Below are 17,500 nucleotides of genomic sequence, written 5' to 3'. Positions count from 1 at the left end.
TTAATATAATCTTACCTTTTGTCCGGAGACGATATCCCTACAATAATACCTTAAGGATCCTGGGGGATCATAGTACTGGGTGTCACTCCAAATGCTGTTAAATGCAACATCCTGTGGAAAGGAGAGAAGATATACACCTATTGCAACAGTAAGGTTGGGAGATAGACCGATGTTCTCAATGTCAGCAAACGATGTATGGCGGCAATGACTGTAATAACTTTTATGTGTTGTTTCAAGGATGAAGTGTGTATTGCTACCAAGAATATCAAGCACTTATATCTATACTTATGACAGCCTAATAACATGAATTACCAATTCCATTATTAATCTGATCATTGATTAATGATTATGTTTGTATTGCGTATTCTTCAATTGAAACTTTTTTATCATGTAATTAGATTATGATTGAAATAAATGGTCATAGAAATGGGGATTCTTTTAATCAATTCAACTTTCTTCAAAATCTTTGTTACATAGCTCCCTGTCAAACCCAGGCATTAATATATATGACAATAATTTTAGGTTTCAGATAATAATTCTTCATGGCTAAAAAATAATAAAAAGTGATTTCCTTAATGAAGAAAATATATTATAGTCTATCTTAAAGTTTTCTCAGTTACTCTCCCAATTATGAATACAAATTTTCATTTCACAACTGATTTTTCCTTTAGAAACTAATTAGCTAACCTTTTATAAGTATCACAATTTTGACATTACGATTTTATTAGAAAATGAGGTGATAAATCAGCCTGCTTTGATAATATTGAAAAAAAATATAGAATTATATTTATCAAGACAATGAGAAAGTATTCTTTGCCTAGTCGGTAGGAGGAATATAATATGTACTTACTACAATAGACAACGTGTTACAGCTTCTGGTATCATCTACGCAGCTATATCCAATGGCAAGATCTAATCGCATTCCTTCCAAATAGCCGCACAGGAGATAATCAAGATCTGGGAAAGAGCTTGTGGAGGCAATCCCAACAACCACGCCATGTGCTTCGCACCTGTGTTTCCAGGTGAGTTCTGAAGTAGGTGCAGGTCCCATACAAGTAGGGCAGCTGTATTCAAGTTTGATGGCCGTCCTTCTAAATCGATCTTAAATTATGCGAAAAGGTTACAATGTAGAAAATTGATTATTGTGTAAATAAATAAGAAAGTCCGTAATGAAATAGAAAATATGTCTGCAGCAATGTTATGCAAAATCTATAATGAACTACTTGAATGTTAAAAAAAAATTCTGAGGCATAATGGGATACCAGAAAAGATTATGAACATCAAAATGGATATACATTATAGAATTTTTTGTAGTCTTACAGATGCATTTGAAATCAAGACTATAGTACTACAAGGTGGAATACTGTCTACTCTACTGTTTATCATGGTGATTGATTATATTATAATACACGGAATGAATAACGGCATTCAATGGAAAGGAGACCTGAGACTATGTAATCTTGAATATGCAGCTGATATAGTTCTAATAGCCTCTACAATGACTAAAATGCATTAAATGATTTGTAGGTTACTACTGGAGGGGAGACCGGTTGAATTGGTGATCAACCAGAAAAATATTGAGGCCATGATGATTCAGAATGGTGATCAGACGAACTGCTTTATCGGAGAAGTGATATTACCCAACTCAAACTCTTTCATATATTCAGGAACCATCACTACTAGCTATGAATCACTAGTTACGGAAATCAAGGAGAGAATAGGGATGGCAGAAAAAGAAATGGGCATGCTAAAAAATAGTTTGGAGGTTAAATCGAAAATCAGTTCACAGCAAAATCAAAATATACATTTCACTTGTAAGATAAGTAACAGTCGTCGTACAGCACTGTAATAACTGATGAAAATTTCTTGCCTTGAGAAGGATCTTAGGAATCAAATGGCTACAGCATATCAGTACTGCTGCAATTTGTGAGGTGGCAAGAGTGCCAAATGTGAACGATGTAGTTAGATAATCAAGATGGAGATAAATGGGGCATATTTTGAGGAGTAAAAATGAGTTAGTCCAGGATGTACTTGAATGGAAGTGACTGCAGGATATAGCGTGGTAGACTTAAAAAAAAAATGGTTGAGGATATTTCGGAGCGGAGTTGGATCCGAGAATTGGGTTGAGCTCAAAGAGATGGGTCAAGAAAGAGACATGTAGTATGAATTCATTGAGGATCTATGCATTCCGTGGGTGCCATAGGATTAAGTTAGTAATAAGTAACTTGATACACCGCAATATATTGTGAAAAAAGGAGAACATGGGTTTGCATAAAGATAATATAAGATGAAAGCTTTTTACAGCTAGATAATGGCGATCAGTTATTTGACTAGAAACAACTTGATGAGCTATGAGAGCAATTACAAATAATGATTTTAATAATAATAACAGTACTCATTTTAATAACAATAATAATAATAATAATAATAATAATAATAATAATAATAATAATAATAATAATAATAATAATAATAATAATGGAGAAAACAAGGGAGGTCAATGAAATAATGGGAATAATGCACACCACCAGTATCCAAGAAACAAATAACTTTTCATATGCAGGAGCAAGATTAGTAGAAGAACTGATGGGGATACGAACATCAACACCACCAACACAACCAACCCAAAAGAAACCAAAACAGCAATCTCCTTGGAAAAGGCGCCTGGGAAAGAAAATCATGGTGATGAGATCTGACTTGAGTAAACTAAAAGAGATGGCCGATAAAAGGCTAGGAAGCAAGAAAATAAGGGAGGAACTCAACGAGAAATACAAAATACAAGAGAAGGGACTAAACAACACAATAAAAAATATAAATAGAGGCTTAAGGCAAAAGCACATAAGATCCAATGGTACATTAACAGCAATAAGGGATACCAACAGCACAAACTATTTGGAACTAACCAGAAAAGACTAAACAGCCACCTTAGATGGGAAGACAACCACCAAGAAATCCCTGAAGCCGAACCATGTAAGAGACTCTGGGAAAACATATAGAACAATCCGGTATCACACAACAAACATGCAACATGGCTCCAGGAAGTCAAGAGAGAAAAAACAGGGAGAATAAAACAAGGATTCACAGAGATCACGACAGACACAGTTAGACACCAACTAAAGAAAGTGTCAAACTGGCATGGATTGACTATAAGAAAGCCTTCGACATGATACCACACCCATGGCTAATAGAATGCCTGAAAATATAAAGGAAAACACCACCAGCTTCCTCTGGAATAAAATACTTACAAGCTCTGGAATAAGACTAGCAGAGGTTAATATCAGGAGAGGGATTTTCCAGGGCGACGCACTGTCCCCACTGCTCTTCGTAATAGCCATGATTCCCATGACAAAAGTATTGCAGACGGTGGATGCTCGGTACCAACTCAAGAAAAGAGGCAACCGAATTAACCATCTGATGTTCATGGACGAAATCAAACTTTATGGTAAGAACATCAAGGAAATAGATACCTTGTTCCAGATTGTAAGGATTGTATCTGGGGACATCAGGATGGAGTTGGAATAGAAAAATGTGCCTTAGTCAACATAGAAAAGGGCAAAGTAACAGGGACTGAAGGGATAAAGCTACCACATGGAAGCAACCTCAAACACATAGGTGAGACGGGATACAAATACCTGGGAATAATGGGAGGAGGGGATATAACACATCAAGAGATGAAGGTCACGATCACGAAAGAATACATGCAGAGACTCAATGCTATACTCAAGTCAAAACTCAACGCCAGAAATATGATAAAAGCCATAAACACATGGGCAGTGCCAGTAATCAGATACAGTCTAGGAATAGTCGAATGGACAAATGCAGAACTCGGCAGCATACACCAGAAAAGACATTACAATACACAAAGCACTACATCCAACAACAAATACGGACACACTATACATAACACTAAAGGAAGGAGGGAGAGGACTAATAAGTACAGAGGACTGCGTCAAAATCGAGAATAGAGCACTGGGGCAATATCTGAAAACCAGTGAAGATGAGTGGATCAAGAGTGCATTGGAAGAAGGACTGATAAAAGTAGACAAAGACCCAGAAATATACAGAGACAGGAGAATGACAAACAGAACAGAGGACTGGCACAACAAACCAATGCACGTACAATACATGAGACAGACTAAAGAACTAGCTAGCGATGACACATGGCAATTGCTACTGAGGGGAGAACTCACGAAGGAAACTGAAGGAATGATAACAGCGGTACAAGATCAGGCCCTAAGAACCAGACATGTTCAAAAAACGATAGACGGAAATAACATCTCTCCCATATGTAAGAATTGCAATAAGAAAAATGAAACCAAAAACCACATAGCAAGCAAATGTCCAGAACTTGCACAGAACCAGTACAAAAACAGGCATGATTCAGTGGCAAAAGCCCTCCACTAGAGCCTGTGCAAGAAACATCAGCTACATTGCAGTAATAAGTAATACGAGCACCAACCTGAGGGAGTGATAGAAAACGATCAGGCAAAGACCCTCTGGGAGTATGGTATCAGAACATATAGGGTGATACATGCAAATAGACCAGACGTGACGTCGATTGACAAAATCAAGAAGAAAGTATTACTCATTGATTTCGCAGTACCATAGGACTCCAGAGTTGAAGAGAAAGAGAGGGAAAAAATGGGTAAGTATCTAGACCTGAAAAAAAAAATAAGAAGGATATGGGAAGTGCTAGTGGAAATTGTATCCATAATCATAGGAACACTAGACACTATCCCAATATCCCTGAAAAGGAATCTAAAGAATCTAGAGGCTGAAGTAGCTTCAGGACTCATGCAGAAGAGTATGATCCCAGGAACAACGCACATAGTAAGAAAAGTGATGGACTCCTAAGGAGGCAGGATGCAACCCGAAACCCTACACGATAAATACCTAAATACCAGAGAGAGAAAAAATAGTAATAATAATAATAATAATAATAATAATAATAATAATAATAATAATAATAGAAGTATAGACTCGTTGCATGCCGAGTGTTGAAATTTGCCTCCTAATAACGTTAATATAGTTTTATAAAGAAATAGGGGATTTCGAAGTTTTTCATAATTTTTAGGTATTAACTTACATACAAACTAAATAACTAATACCTCCAACACAGTGCAACACAGCGAGCCTCCACTAAAATCCTGCAACTGTTGTTACCATCCCTATTTTCTGCTTTCAGGCAGATCACCCCAGTCCATCCTTAACCCTTTTTTTCATAGGTTTTATGCAATAGGTCTTGGCCTTATTACTCTCTCAGAACCTCGAGGTGGTCCTATTAGCACATTCCTTTTTATTTTTCCTCTCAAGGGATTAACTACTGCACTGTAATCGTTCAGTGGCCACTTTCCTCTTGGTAAGGGTAGAAGAGACTCTTTAGCTATGGTAAGCAACTCTTCTAGGAGAAGGGCACTCCAAAATCAAACCATTGTTCTCTAGTCTTGGGTAGTGCCATAGCCTCTGTACCATGACCTTCCACTGTCTTGGGTTAGAGTTCTCTTGCTTGAGGGTACACTTGGGTACACTATTCTATCTTATTTCTCTTCCTCGTGTTTTGTTAAAGTTTATATAGTTTATATAGGAAATATTTATTTTCATGTTGTTACTGTTCTTAACATATTTTATTTTCACTTGTTTCCTTTCCTCATTGAGCTATTTTCCCTGTTGGAGCCCCTGGGCTTATAGCATCCTGCTTTTCCAACTAGGGTTGTAGCCTAGCAAGTACTAATAGTAATAATAATATCGGTAAAAAGCCCGAAGAAAGGATCACCTACAACGCTAAATCCTCATCGGATTTTTTCCAACAAGAAGAAAGGAGTACAAATTCAAAATTATACTACTAGTCTTACCGAAGGACAGAGACGACAGGACCATAAGTAACACACTTGAGAACTTATCATACTATATTCATCACTAACTGTAGAATATCAAAAGTTATTGATTACAATAGACTGCCTTGCATAAACTAGCACCAAGGTTGTTAATACGTAGAAAAAAAAGGTTATGGTTGGGGAATTTACAATAGTAGATGAGGACACTATCGATCCATTAACTATCGTTAAGTATTCTTAACTTTTCAGAAACTGTAATCTAAGCAACCTCATGTCTATAGCATAGATATAAACACCATGTTATGAAGTCAAGTTTTTTATAAGCGATCCAACACGAAGCATAATGTTTTGATACATCACAGAAATGAATAGTGCACCATGTCATGACGTAGTGAATAAGCGAAAAATATGCATTATTATGTCTCTTCTAGATAAATATATACAACCTTGTAAGAGAAATGTTATATTCGAAATGACCTGACCTGGTACATAGATATCACTGATGGTACTCGATGCAACTATACGAAGACTTGATAGAAGTTCACATTTCGGTGTCTCTGTCGGCATCCAGTTGAATCCCTTGCAGTCCTGTGCTATGAATCAAAGCAATTCAGCTCTTTATTAGAGATACTCATCTCTCTCTCTCTCTCTCTCTCTCTCTCTCTCTCTCTCTCTCTCTCTCTCTCTCTCTGCTAATGTCATATACAAATCATGATTAAATGCTTTAGCTTATTGATTAATTATTCTGCATTAAAATTCATAAAGGACTGTTACCAGAAAACTCACCTGATAAACAAGCTCCAGCACATGTTGATTTTGATGTCGCAGCAAAAGACTGAGCCAATACCTCAGAACCCCTCGTGCCTGCCTCACCAATTTGATATAAGATACCATTTGCATTTTCTACTTCTGGAATTAATATCATCATCACTCCCGTCATGGTCAATATCATCGGAAGAATCCTACCTCCATAAGAGTGTCTCTTTGGCAAAACACTGTGCCTGTTCATTATGCTGAAGTGATGTCGAATCCTGTAGGAAAAATCTATCAATGAATTTTCTACTTTCCAGTGGTCATGTTTATTCTAATGATTGTATATTCATTTCTTGATAAAGATATAATGAGAGGACATAACATCTATTTAAAGCCTGTTGTCCCGTGAACTCCTTGGAGCTAATGTCATGAAAGAAAAGCAAGGAAAATAGCTGTTGTTAAACAGATTCTTTTCCTTTAGAAATTTGTATGATACACTCACGCACGGATATATATATATATATATATATATATATATATATATATATATATATATATATATATATAAATATATATATATATATATATGTGTATATATATATATACATATATATATATATATATATATATATATATATATATATATATATATATATACATATATATATATATATATATATATGTATATATATATATACATATATATATATATATATGTATATATATATATATATATATATATATATATATATATATATATATTAGTGTGCTACTGTTGTTAACACACATTAAGTATGTTAGTTGGTATGTTACATTTTCAAGTAAAGTCAAGTAAGTTAACTTTAAAATGGTTTATTCTTTAAAAACAACAGTGTTAATATCTCCATCACAGGAGTATAGCTGGTTTGGTCGGATGACCATTCCGTATGATGTCTTAGTAATAACTGGCTAAAATATCGATATCACAGATATCATATAGTCAGTTATCTCAGCATTTAAACACATAATGTGAACTAAACATTAGTATAGGAAGACACCTGCATCCGGTGACGACACAACTCTTTCTCACGATTTGTATTTGTGTTTATTCTTCATAAAAATGTTATATTGCTGAGATCTGGTATTTGCATCCTGCTATGATCTGACTACAGCACTTCTCACACTAGCTTCTACTTCCGCAATGACCTATTACGTCATGTGTTTTAAACATGTAATATATGATTATTACATAAGCTCGGCCAGCTATCTCAATTTAAAAAAGAAAAAATTTAACAACACGTCAAAATATGTTTACTAGGAGTGTGACTAGACATATATATTATTTTGTTTAACTTTAGCCATAAGCAAATGAGGACGAATGTTCAAATAGGCACATTAAAAGAAAATAATAACAATAATGCATATTAACAGATATTACCAAAGCAAAGAAAAAATGCATGATAAATACAGATCAAATTTATGGTACATTGCTAGCAAATGACTATATGGTACCAAAAAAAAAAAAAATACTGATATACATATGATTCGGTAACTTTGTTAAAGAATAATTGTTACCTTTGTCAGAAATATAGATTATTATAATACGGTAATTAATAAAAATATTTGTTACCTTGGTAAAGATACAATTTTAGTGCACAAACACCACGAATTCCTGGTACGTACACGTACCACAGTTTCGAACAAATATATATATATATATATATATATATATATATATATATATATATATATATATATATATATATATATATATATATATATAGGGCTTATATATTTTATTAGATGCCCATAGATTCTTTTTTTTTTTTTTTTTTTACATTCTGGCTTATGTATTTTATTAGATGTCGAAAAAAAAATGATTTATTTTTAAATGTTTTTTTTAAAATGTTTTTTAAAAATGCAAATGTTCTATAGTCTCTTCAATTACATATTACTAGCGTACTAACTGCTTTTCTTACACAACACTTTTCCAAGACAATTTTACTCCTTTGAGCGAATGAAGGGGCCACTTTCAAACGGCTTTAAATTGAATTAAATAAGGAGTTTTGTCTGGACATGGCAAAACGTTCTGTTTGAGCTGCAAACTATTGTACCTTAACCTACGCCAAACAAAGATGTTAACGCCGATAAATATCATCACCGTAACACATAAAGCTGCCAACATTATATAAAAGTTGAGACCTGCATAAGTCGGTGACGGGTGGTCCATCTCGGTCAATTTCATCAACCGCTTGGCTACCTGTTTGTTGTATGGGAGAGGTAAAGATGGAACCGTTGTTGACCACGTGAAGTTCGCAAAATAGGCTCGTTCTCTGATGATAGTCTTGATACCTTTCACCATGGAATTAGGGGATGTCCCGATACAACCATCTGCTGCAACGAAGATTTGGGAATAGTTCGTGGATCCGTCCGGGCATGATACATTGAAGCCGGCCTTGTCGTATCGTATCCATGAGCCGTTGTTCAGTCTGCAATTGAACTCATTATTGTCAAAGGGATAAAGCTTATCCAGACAATTTTCATTTGTATGGGAGAGAGCACCGTCTAGTACTATACCTAACTCGCATGAATCCATTAAGTTTTCATGGAATTCAAATGAGTCAGCTGTACATATTTTTCTATCCATTGCGTCTGAACAGTGAGTTAATTGATTTAAGTCTTTAATGACCGTATATGTTTCCTTGTCTGGGGAAATCAATACGTGTCCTGTCAAACTGGATATTACTGGATTTGAGTGATTCGTCATGAAAGTCGGAAATGGTGATATCCTGTAAGATTGCCAGGCATCGGAAGAATCAAAGGGAATTGTAATCATAATCCCGTTATTTTCAACGCTTACTGTAACTAGGCTGTAATAAAATTCTAACCTACGTGCGTCTAACAAAGGAATACAGCCTAGTTTCTCCCGTCTGTTCTCCTTAATTAACTTTAAGTATTTTATTGGCAACAAATGGGGTGACAGTACACCTTTAGTCGCTAACGTGATAGCTTCCACATAATCTTTTGATTTCTCAATGAAATGTGCAATTCTGTTATGTATGTGATCTAGTTTTGAATCATAATACGTTAACGTTGCCAACAAATCCTGTACTTCCAAAATCTGATTGATATTACTTGAATGTTCATTTACTAAACTCATAATTTGATTGATTGAAGCTAACTGATTCCTTAGTTCTGACATAATCAACTCATCTTCATGGGTCAAGAACTCAATTTTCTTATTTTGATTACTGATCTTAAGACGATTGGAAATTCCTAAACCTAAACTTGCAATAGAACCAAAGATGTTTAGTGCAGCAAAAATAAACGGATTACGTTTCTCAATATTTTTTAGTCCTACAGTCCACATCAAAAGGTCACGATCCAAAGATTCTGTCTCGTAAGTCTTATTTTGCAAGTCTTCAGATAGCATCTCTGCAACTTTTAGTGTCGATGCAAGCGAACTCTCTGTATTAAAAGGAAAATGTCCTCTATGCAATTCATTTAATGAGACAGCAAACCCTGAAATGGCGCTTTTTAAGCTAGTGATGTCATTCTCTGGGAGAAAAATTGCTTGCATTCGCACTTCAACAACTACGTTACTTGATGTAATAAAAACGTCTTCTTGTCTTTCAACTATAGTGCCATATTTAAAATCTATACTTTTAGTTTTAGAGCTCATCCCACACAAGAAAAATGTCTGAGCAAACAATATCACTCCCAACAACAAAGAATTCATCTTGGAAACCTGTAACGAGAAAAATATATGTAATTACTTCTGTATTAAGAAGAAAACTTTTAACATACAAATAAAAATCTTTCCCTCACTTCTTTCCCTCTTATTTTAATTTCTTATGTGAGCCAATGGTACGATTCTCTCATCAGTGGGTTGGGATACGTTTTGAACTCTAAACCTATTGGTCGTTAATGTTTCCAAAATGTTAAATGGGCCTTCAAACTTAGGTGTTAGTTTATAATTGAGTCCTTTACGTACATTTACCTGTATGTATACATTATCACCCACGGTATATGTTTTAGTTGGCTTCGCTATTTTATTATGATTCCTTTTCATTATGATTTGTGATTCTTCTAAATTCTTTCGAAGGATATCAAAACGACTTTTGCTTGCATTTATACATTCTTTTAAAGGATTTGATAGATTAGTTGTAGGCGTTAATACATGGAAAGGTGTTCTAACTGGGGTACCATACATTGCTTCGTGCGGTAACATTTTAATTGATATATGATATGAATGATTCAGAGTACTCAGTACCGCAGGTATTGCAATATCCCAGTTGGGGTCTGATCCCCCTAGTGTTACTCTTAATATATTTAAAACCTTCCTATTTGCTCTTTCTACTAGCCCATTCGACTCTGGGTGATATATCATGGTATTTATTTTTTTATGCTAAGGAATTCACACAATGAGGTAAGAAAGTGATTATTAAATTCTCCACCCGAGTCTGAGATTATCATGTGTGGAATTCCATGTTTACAAATGTAACACTTGTAAAACTTCCTAGCGCATTCAATCGCAGTTTTAGTTTTAAGCGCTATTAGTTCTGTATATCGAGTTAAAGCATCTACAATTACTAAGAGGTGCTTATTTCCTCTGTCTGACTCGTAAAATCCTGTTAACAAATCTAAATGTATTCTTTCAAAGGGTTGATTGGGCACGGGATAAGCCCCTAGGCTGACAGGTGTTTTCGTATGCCCTTTTTTTTCCTGACATGTGAGACAATTAGCTATGTGTTTTTTTATATCTGTAAGCATCGTATGCCAATAAAACAATGATTTGGCTTTCTGTGACATTAATGAGAACCCCTGGTGTCCATGCAACGGATTTGCATGCAACCAATTCAGGACAGTGGAAATAAGCGAGATTGGTACCACTACCTGGTCGTTAGTTACATGTGGTGTATTGCGGGTTTTCCTTGTCACGGTCCTACACAGAATATTGTCTTTGATTATATAATTCTGCTGCCTATACTTTATATATTCCTTTTCCTTATGATTGCCTTTCAAAGCATTTATAATTTTTTCTAATTTCTGATCTTTTCTTTGCTCAGTCTGTAATAATTCAGCACTCCAGCCCAAATCTTCTCGTTCAGATATAGTTTCAACAATAGGCATGGATGTTGATATATCTATTAATTCAGCTAAAGGCTCCGTACAATATGGCACGGGGTTGCGTGATAATGCATCTGCAATGATATTTGCTTTCCCAGGTAAATACCCGATTCTCGCGCCAAAGTCTTGAATGATCAAATGCCACCGAGTTCGTTTGGGGCTGTGGTTGAAGCCTTTAAAGTAGTCGGTTAGTGGTTTATGATCAGTAAGAACCTTAACGGGATAACCGTATATTATGAACTTAAAATGCACTAGTGAATTAACAATAGCTAGCCCTTCCTTGTCTATTACTGCATACTTACTTTCGGAAGTTCTTAGTTTTCGAGAATAAAAAGCTATTGGGAAAAATTGTTTATCATATTGCTGAAGCAATACCCCACCTACTCCTAAGTCTGAGGCGTGTGTTGCAATGAAGAATTCCTTACCGAAGTCAGGAAATTTTAAGATAGGAGAACTACACAGTTCATCTTTCAAGGTATTAAACGCCTATTGATGCTGCTCAGACCATATGAAATCTACGCCCTTCTTCGTAAGATCAGTTAAGGGAGCGGCTATTATTGAATAATTGCGTATAAAACGCCTGTAATATCCACTACAACCCAGAAATTGCTGTATTCCCTTGACATTAGTAGGTATGGGAAAGTTACGGATAGCCGACACCTTATCATGGACTACTTTAAGACCTTGGCTTGACACCATAAAACCCAAATATATTAATTCTGTTTGGAAAAATTCACACTTAGTAATCTTTACCCTTAAGTTATGTTGTCTTAGTCTCTGTAGTACTAGTTCTAATTTATGTAGATGTTCTTCTAAGGTGTTGGAAAAGATTACAAGGTCGTCCATATAGGCATGCAATATATCCCCTAGCAAGTCTCCAAACTCTATGTTAATCATTCTTGTAAACGTTATGGGAGCACAATGTAAACCAAAAGACATCCGTATAAATTCATAATGTCCCCTGGCTGTGCTGAAGGCTGTGTATGGGATACTATCTTCTTCTAATGATATCTGGTGAAAGCCTTTAAGTAAGTCCAAACTGGTAAAATATTTATTCTGACCTAACAAAGACAAAATATCGTCAGTACATGGCACTGGGAATCGATCAGGGATCGTCTCCTCGTTTAGACGACGGAAGTCGACGCAGATACGCCATGTTCGATCTTTTTTCGGTACAACTATTAAATGAAAATTATAAGGCTGTTTGATTTCCTAATGACTCCTTCTTCTAGCATTTTACCTACTTCATCATTTACTTCATTCTGGAATTTCATAGGGAGTCTGTACGAGGTACATAGATAATTTTCTGCTTGTCCTTTAACCTTATTTAATGCTCGATCACATCTGTTTTTCCTAAGGATCCATCCGTAGTGGAAAAAACATCATGATATTCAGTTAAAAGTCCAAAAATTTTCTGCTGAATTTCTTCGTCTTGAATGTCTTTATTGATTTTATTTTTAATAGATCGCAAAAGAGATTCATCCGCAACTGATTGAGAGTGATTGATCTCAGCAACGGTAAGAATACGATGTTTATAAACTTCTACATCCAAGATATGTTGACTTTTGTGAATTACTAAAGTGGTATTTAAATGATTACAGACTTCAATATTACATTGTTGATGTGAGTCTATTGTATAAATAGCTTATGTGACAGACAATCCGTTAGTTTTCAAAGTGTCGGAAAGGATTAATATTTCAGATCGCGGTAATGTTTTCTTTACTTGCACTATTAGATTCGAAGGCACGTTTGGCTCGATAGATTGCATACAAGATGATATTACGGGTGAACGAGAATTCTGCTGGGTCGCGTATATTATTTCTTTATTAGTGAGACAAGTTATTAGTTCTTCAACGTACGTTACGGTTACATTTGTCGTCTCCTTTTTATCCAAAACTGATTTTAAGGTATTAGAAGACTTATAGAATTTTCCTTCGATATACACGCCGTGCTTGGCAGGGGCTAAGATAATGTTTTGATTGCCCATAGATGGGTATCCTATAATTACAGCTGGATACATATCAATGTTTTGTACAACAACAAATGTATCGGCAAACGTGCACTTACCGACCTTGAACTGAACATGAGTTACGCCTATTACATTTAATTCATTATTTCCTATACCCGAGAGTCTCACTCCGGATTTTTCTATCGGAGAGTTCGAAAACAACAAATGATGTGTCCTCAAATCCATGATTTTACGTGGACTACCAGAGTCAAAAAATAATGTAAAAGATCTGTGTTCTAAATTTACAGCATATAATGTTGGTCGTAACTCATTTTGGCTTATTATTGTATGAATTCGTTGCAAATCTACGGGAGCATGCACTGATTTACTTAATTCGGCCGTGTGTTTCATAGGAAAATCTATTGCCTCACAATGATCTGATAAAACATTAAACTGATTATTCAATACTACTGATGTTGACATGAATGACCTTGACCCAACATCACTCTCTTCCCCACTAGAGTTAATTATGTGGTATTTGCTTTGCTTTGCACATTCTGAAAATAAGTCTGACCTTGTGAGGTCTGGTTTGACGACCCAGGATAAGCGTTATTCGAAGAACTATTTGTTTGTTTGGGATTCTGAACTACATTGACATTTGGCTGTTTCTTCTTATTAAAATGAGGATTTTTCTTTTTATTTCCATATGGAACTGACTGTGGAATTGACTGTGTATTTCTAGGATTCTGTTGTGTCTTGCGCGAGTAGCACTGACTATATGAATGAGTCGAACTATTATGTACCGAACAGAATTTTGTTCTGCAGTCCGCAATCAAGTGACCTTGACGTTTGCCATTATAACACGTCATTCCTGCAACTTGACTATTATTAACTACATTTACTTGTTGTGGCTTTGTTTCATTTTTTGCAAAAACTTGAGTTAACACGGGATCAAGGTCAGAACACTTAGACATGTGTTTCTTTATCTGTTTATATACATCCAATTCCGTACTTGCAGGCGTTAAATTTTTATCAAAACACCGCACTAAAGCTTCAGGCAACATAAGTGTCATGCAAGTTAAATACATTAATCGTAAAAAATCTTTCACGGAGATGTTATCTCTAGTAACCCAAGTGGAATTACCTAAAATATCTTGATATTCATTAAGCCTATCGGCTATGAGAGCTGCTCTCTCAATAACATTAAGCCGATTCATAGTGGCTTGATTAAGTGTATTTCTTAACGTTAATACTACATCCAAGGCTTCTTCACCCCCATAGACTGCGCGTAACCTAACTTTGAAATCATCCCAGGTAACTGCTTTTTGAAATGAAACACCTCCTAAATACGCACTCGCATCTCCTTTAGAAAAATCTATAAAACTTTTAGCTTCTTGTAATTGTACAAAAGGGTCTACGATTTGTTTGGCATTTAAATGGGCATCGACGGATGAAATCCATGACTCCACATTTTGAGGCAAGAACCCATTAACCTGACCCTGAAAAGGAAGGATTGCTGATCGAGCATCTACAAGTGTCACAATCGGGAGGGGGTTAACCTGTCCTGCTGTTGCATTACTCAGTCCAGGGGCTGGGCTCACAGGGGCGTCATGTTTACGGTATTTCTTTTCCTATCTCTTCGACCCCTTGCAATTCTATCAAAATATCTATATGAATACAGACGTCCACTGCGTAAACGCATAAGCACTAAATGATAAAGATTATAACAAAATTCCCCAAAACAATGATACTAATACAGAGATATTTCCCGAGAATTTCTGAAAGAAAACGGAACACAAAGATATTTCCCAAGAATTTCTGAAAGAAAACGGAAAACAAAGATATTTCCCGAGAATTTCTGAAAGAAAACGGAATTAGCACAGAGAGAAAAAAAAATTCTAGATGAGAATTCGGAGTTGAACACAGTTTCCTTTAATGAAAGGAAATAGAAGATTAGCAAACAAATCACCCCAGTAATAATGGACTAACGACTCGTGGTAACTACACCTCACTGCTCAACACTGAAATGAATAAGAAAATGTACTTAGCTTATATGGCGTTGTGTGATGTCGTCATTTCCTCTTTCTCTCTTGATGTTTGGGCGAATGTTTTCGGTCCGATTTCCTCTCTCTCTCTTGATGTTTGGGTGAATGTTTTCGGTCCGATTTCCGTTGAATGTAGTGCTTCCTGGATATGTTTTGTAAGCGTTGAACGTCAGTCCTTGGTTTTCTTAGGATGTTGATTGAAGATCCAGTTCATCAGTTTGTATGTATAACATTCATTAAATGTTCCATTCTTCGATGGACTATGATACTTAGTCAAAATTGTAGGTTCATTACTGTTGATTTCTTGAAGATCTTTCTCTGGTTTTTAGAGTTTTATTCGTTGGTTCTTGAAGATCTTTCTCTGATTCTTAGAGTTTTATTCGCTGGTTCTTGAAGATCTTTCTCTGATTCTTAGAGTTTTATTTGCTGGTTCTTGAAGATCTTTCTCTGATTCTTAGAGTTTTATTCGCTGGTTCTTGAAGATCTTTCTCTGATTCTTAGAGTTTTACCGCTGCCACCATTTATTAGTGTGCTACTGTTGTTAACACACATTAAGTATGTTAGTTGGTATGTTACATCTTCAAGTAAAGTCAAGTAAGTTAACTTTAAAATGGTTTATTCTTTAAAAACAACAGTGTTAACTTGCAATATATTTATCTAATTATATATTTATCTAATTATGGTCAGCAAAGTATTTACTGTGGAAATAATTAATTTATCCCATAATTATCTATCTTCTCTGTAATTAAATAAGTTGATATTTATATAGTATTCAGTATCTTTTTATCTTGGTTTTGTCGGATGACCATTCCGTATGATGTCTTAGTAATAACTGGCTAAAATATCGATATCACAGATATCGTATAGTCAGTTATCTCAGCATTTAAACACATAATTTAAACTAAACATTAGTATAGGAAGACACCTGCATCCGGTGGCGACACAACTCTTTCTCACGATTCGTATTTGTGTTTATTCTTCATAAAAATGTTACATTGCTGAGATCTGGTATTCGCATCCTGCTATGATCAGACTACAGAATTTCTCACTCTCGCTTCTACTTCCACAATGACCTATTCCGTCATGTGTTTTAAACATGTAATATATGATTATTACATAAATATATATATATATATATATATATATATATATGTATATTTATATATAATATATATATACATATATATATATATATATATATATATATATATATATATATATATATATAGATATATATATATATGTATATATATATATATATATATATATATATATATATATATATATATATATATATATATATATATATATATATATATATGCAGAAGAACCACAGGGAAAATGACAATACGAAATATGCGATTAAGTCCTGACTAGTTTCGTAATACTTCTTCAGAGGACTTAATCGTATATTTCGTATTTTCATTTTCCCTGTGGTTCTTCTGCATCTGAGCATCACGTTTTCCTGTGATTTTTACGCATATATATATATATATATATATATATATATATATATATATATATATATGTATATACTGATATATATATAAATATATATATATATATATATATATATATATATATATATATATATATATATAATTTATATATATATATATATATATATATATATATATATATATATATATATATTTATATATATATATATCTACACAGAAACCAGAAGAGGGATCCACCTCTACTAGCGATCCACCTGATCTAGTGATCCACTTTTTCTAAGTCCGGATCTCTTTATAATGTAAAGTGGCCTGTATAAGCGCTCAAGCTGCCCAACGCAGCCAAGCGCCAGC

General features: G+C 34.7%; 1 protein-coding gene across 1 annotated transcript in view; it reads right to left on the bottom strand.

Annotated features, from left to right (window-relative positions):
- Nucleotides 1–6,843, bottom strand: part of LOC137645631 (uncharacterized) — a 9,831-nt gene extending 2,988 nt beyond the window's left edge. Inside the window, exons 1-4 of the mRNA XM_068378487.1 lie at nt 6,621–6,843; nt 6,317–6,427; nt 851–1,101; nt 16–111 (exon numbers count right to left, since the gene is read on the bottom strand). Coding sequence (XP_068234588.1) covers nt 16–111; nt 851–1,101; nt 6,317–6,427; nt 6,621–6,843 — 681 coding nt within the window. The remainder of the gene's footprint in view (nt 1–15; nt 112–850; nt 1,102–6,316; nt 6,428–6,620) is intronic.
- Between the last annotated feature and the right edge of the window lie 10,657 nt (nt 6,844–17,500).

The sequence above is a fragment of the Palaemon carinicauda genome, chromosome 1 (genome assembly GCF_036898095.1).
Source record: "Palaemon carinicauda isolate YSFRI2023 chromosome 1, ASM3689809v2, whole genome shotgun sequence".
In the NCBI taxonomy this organism is placed as follows: Eukaryota; Metazoa; Arthropoda; class Malacostraca; order Decapoda; family Palaemonidae; genus Palaemon; species Palaemon carinicauda.
The sequence above is the reverse complement of the archived record's forward strand: the minus strand, read 5'-3'. Positions and strand labels throughout refer to the sequence as shown.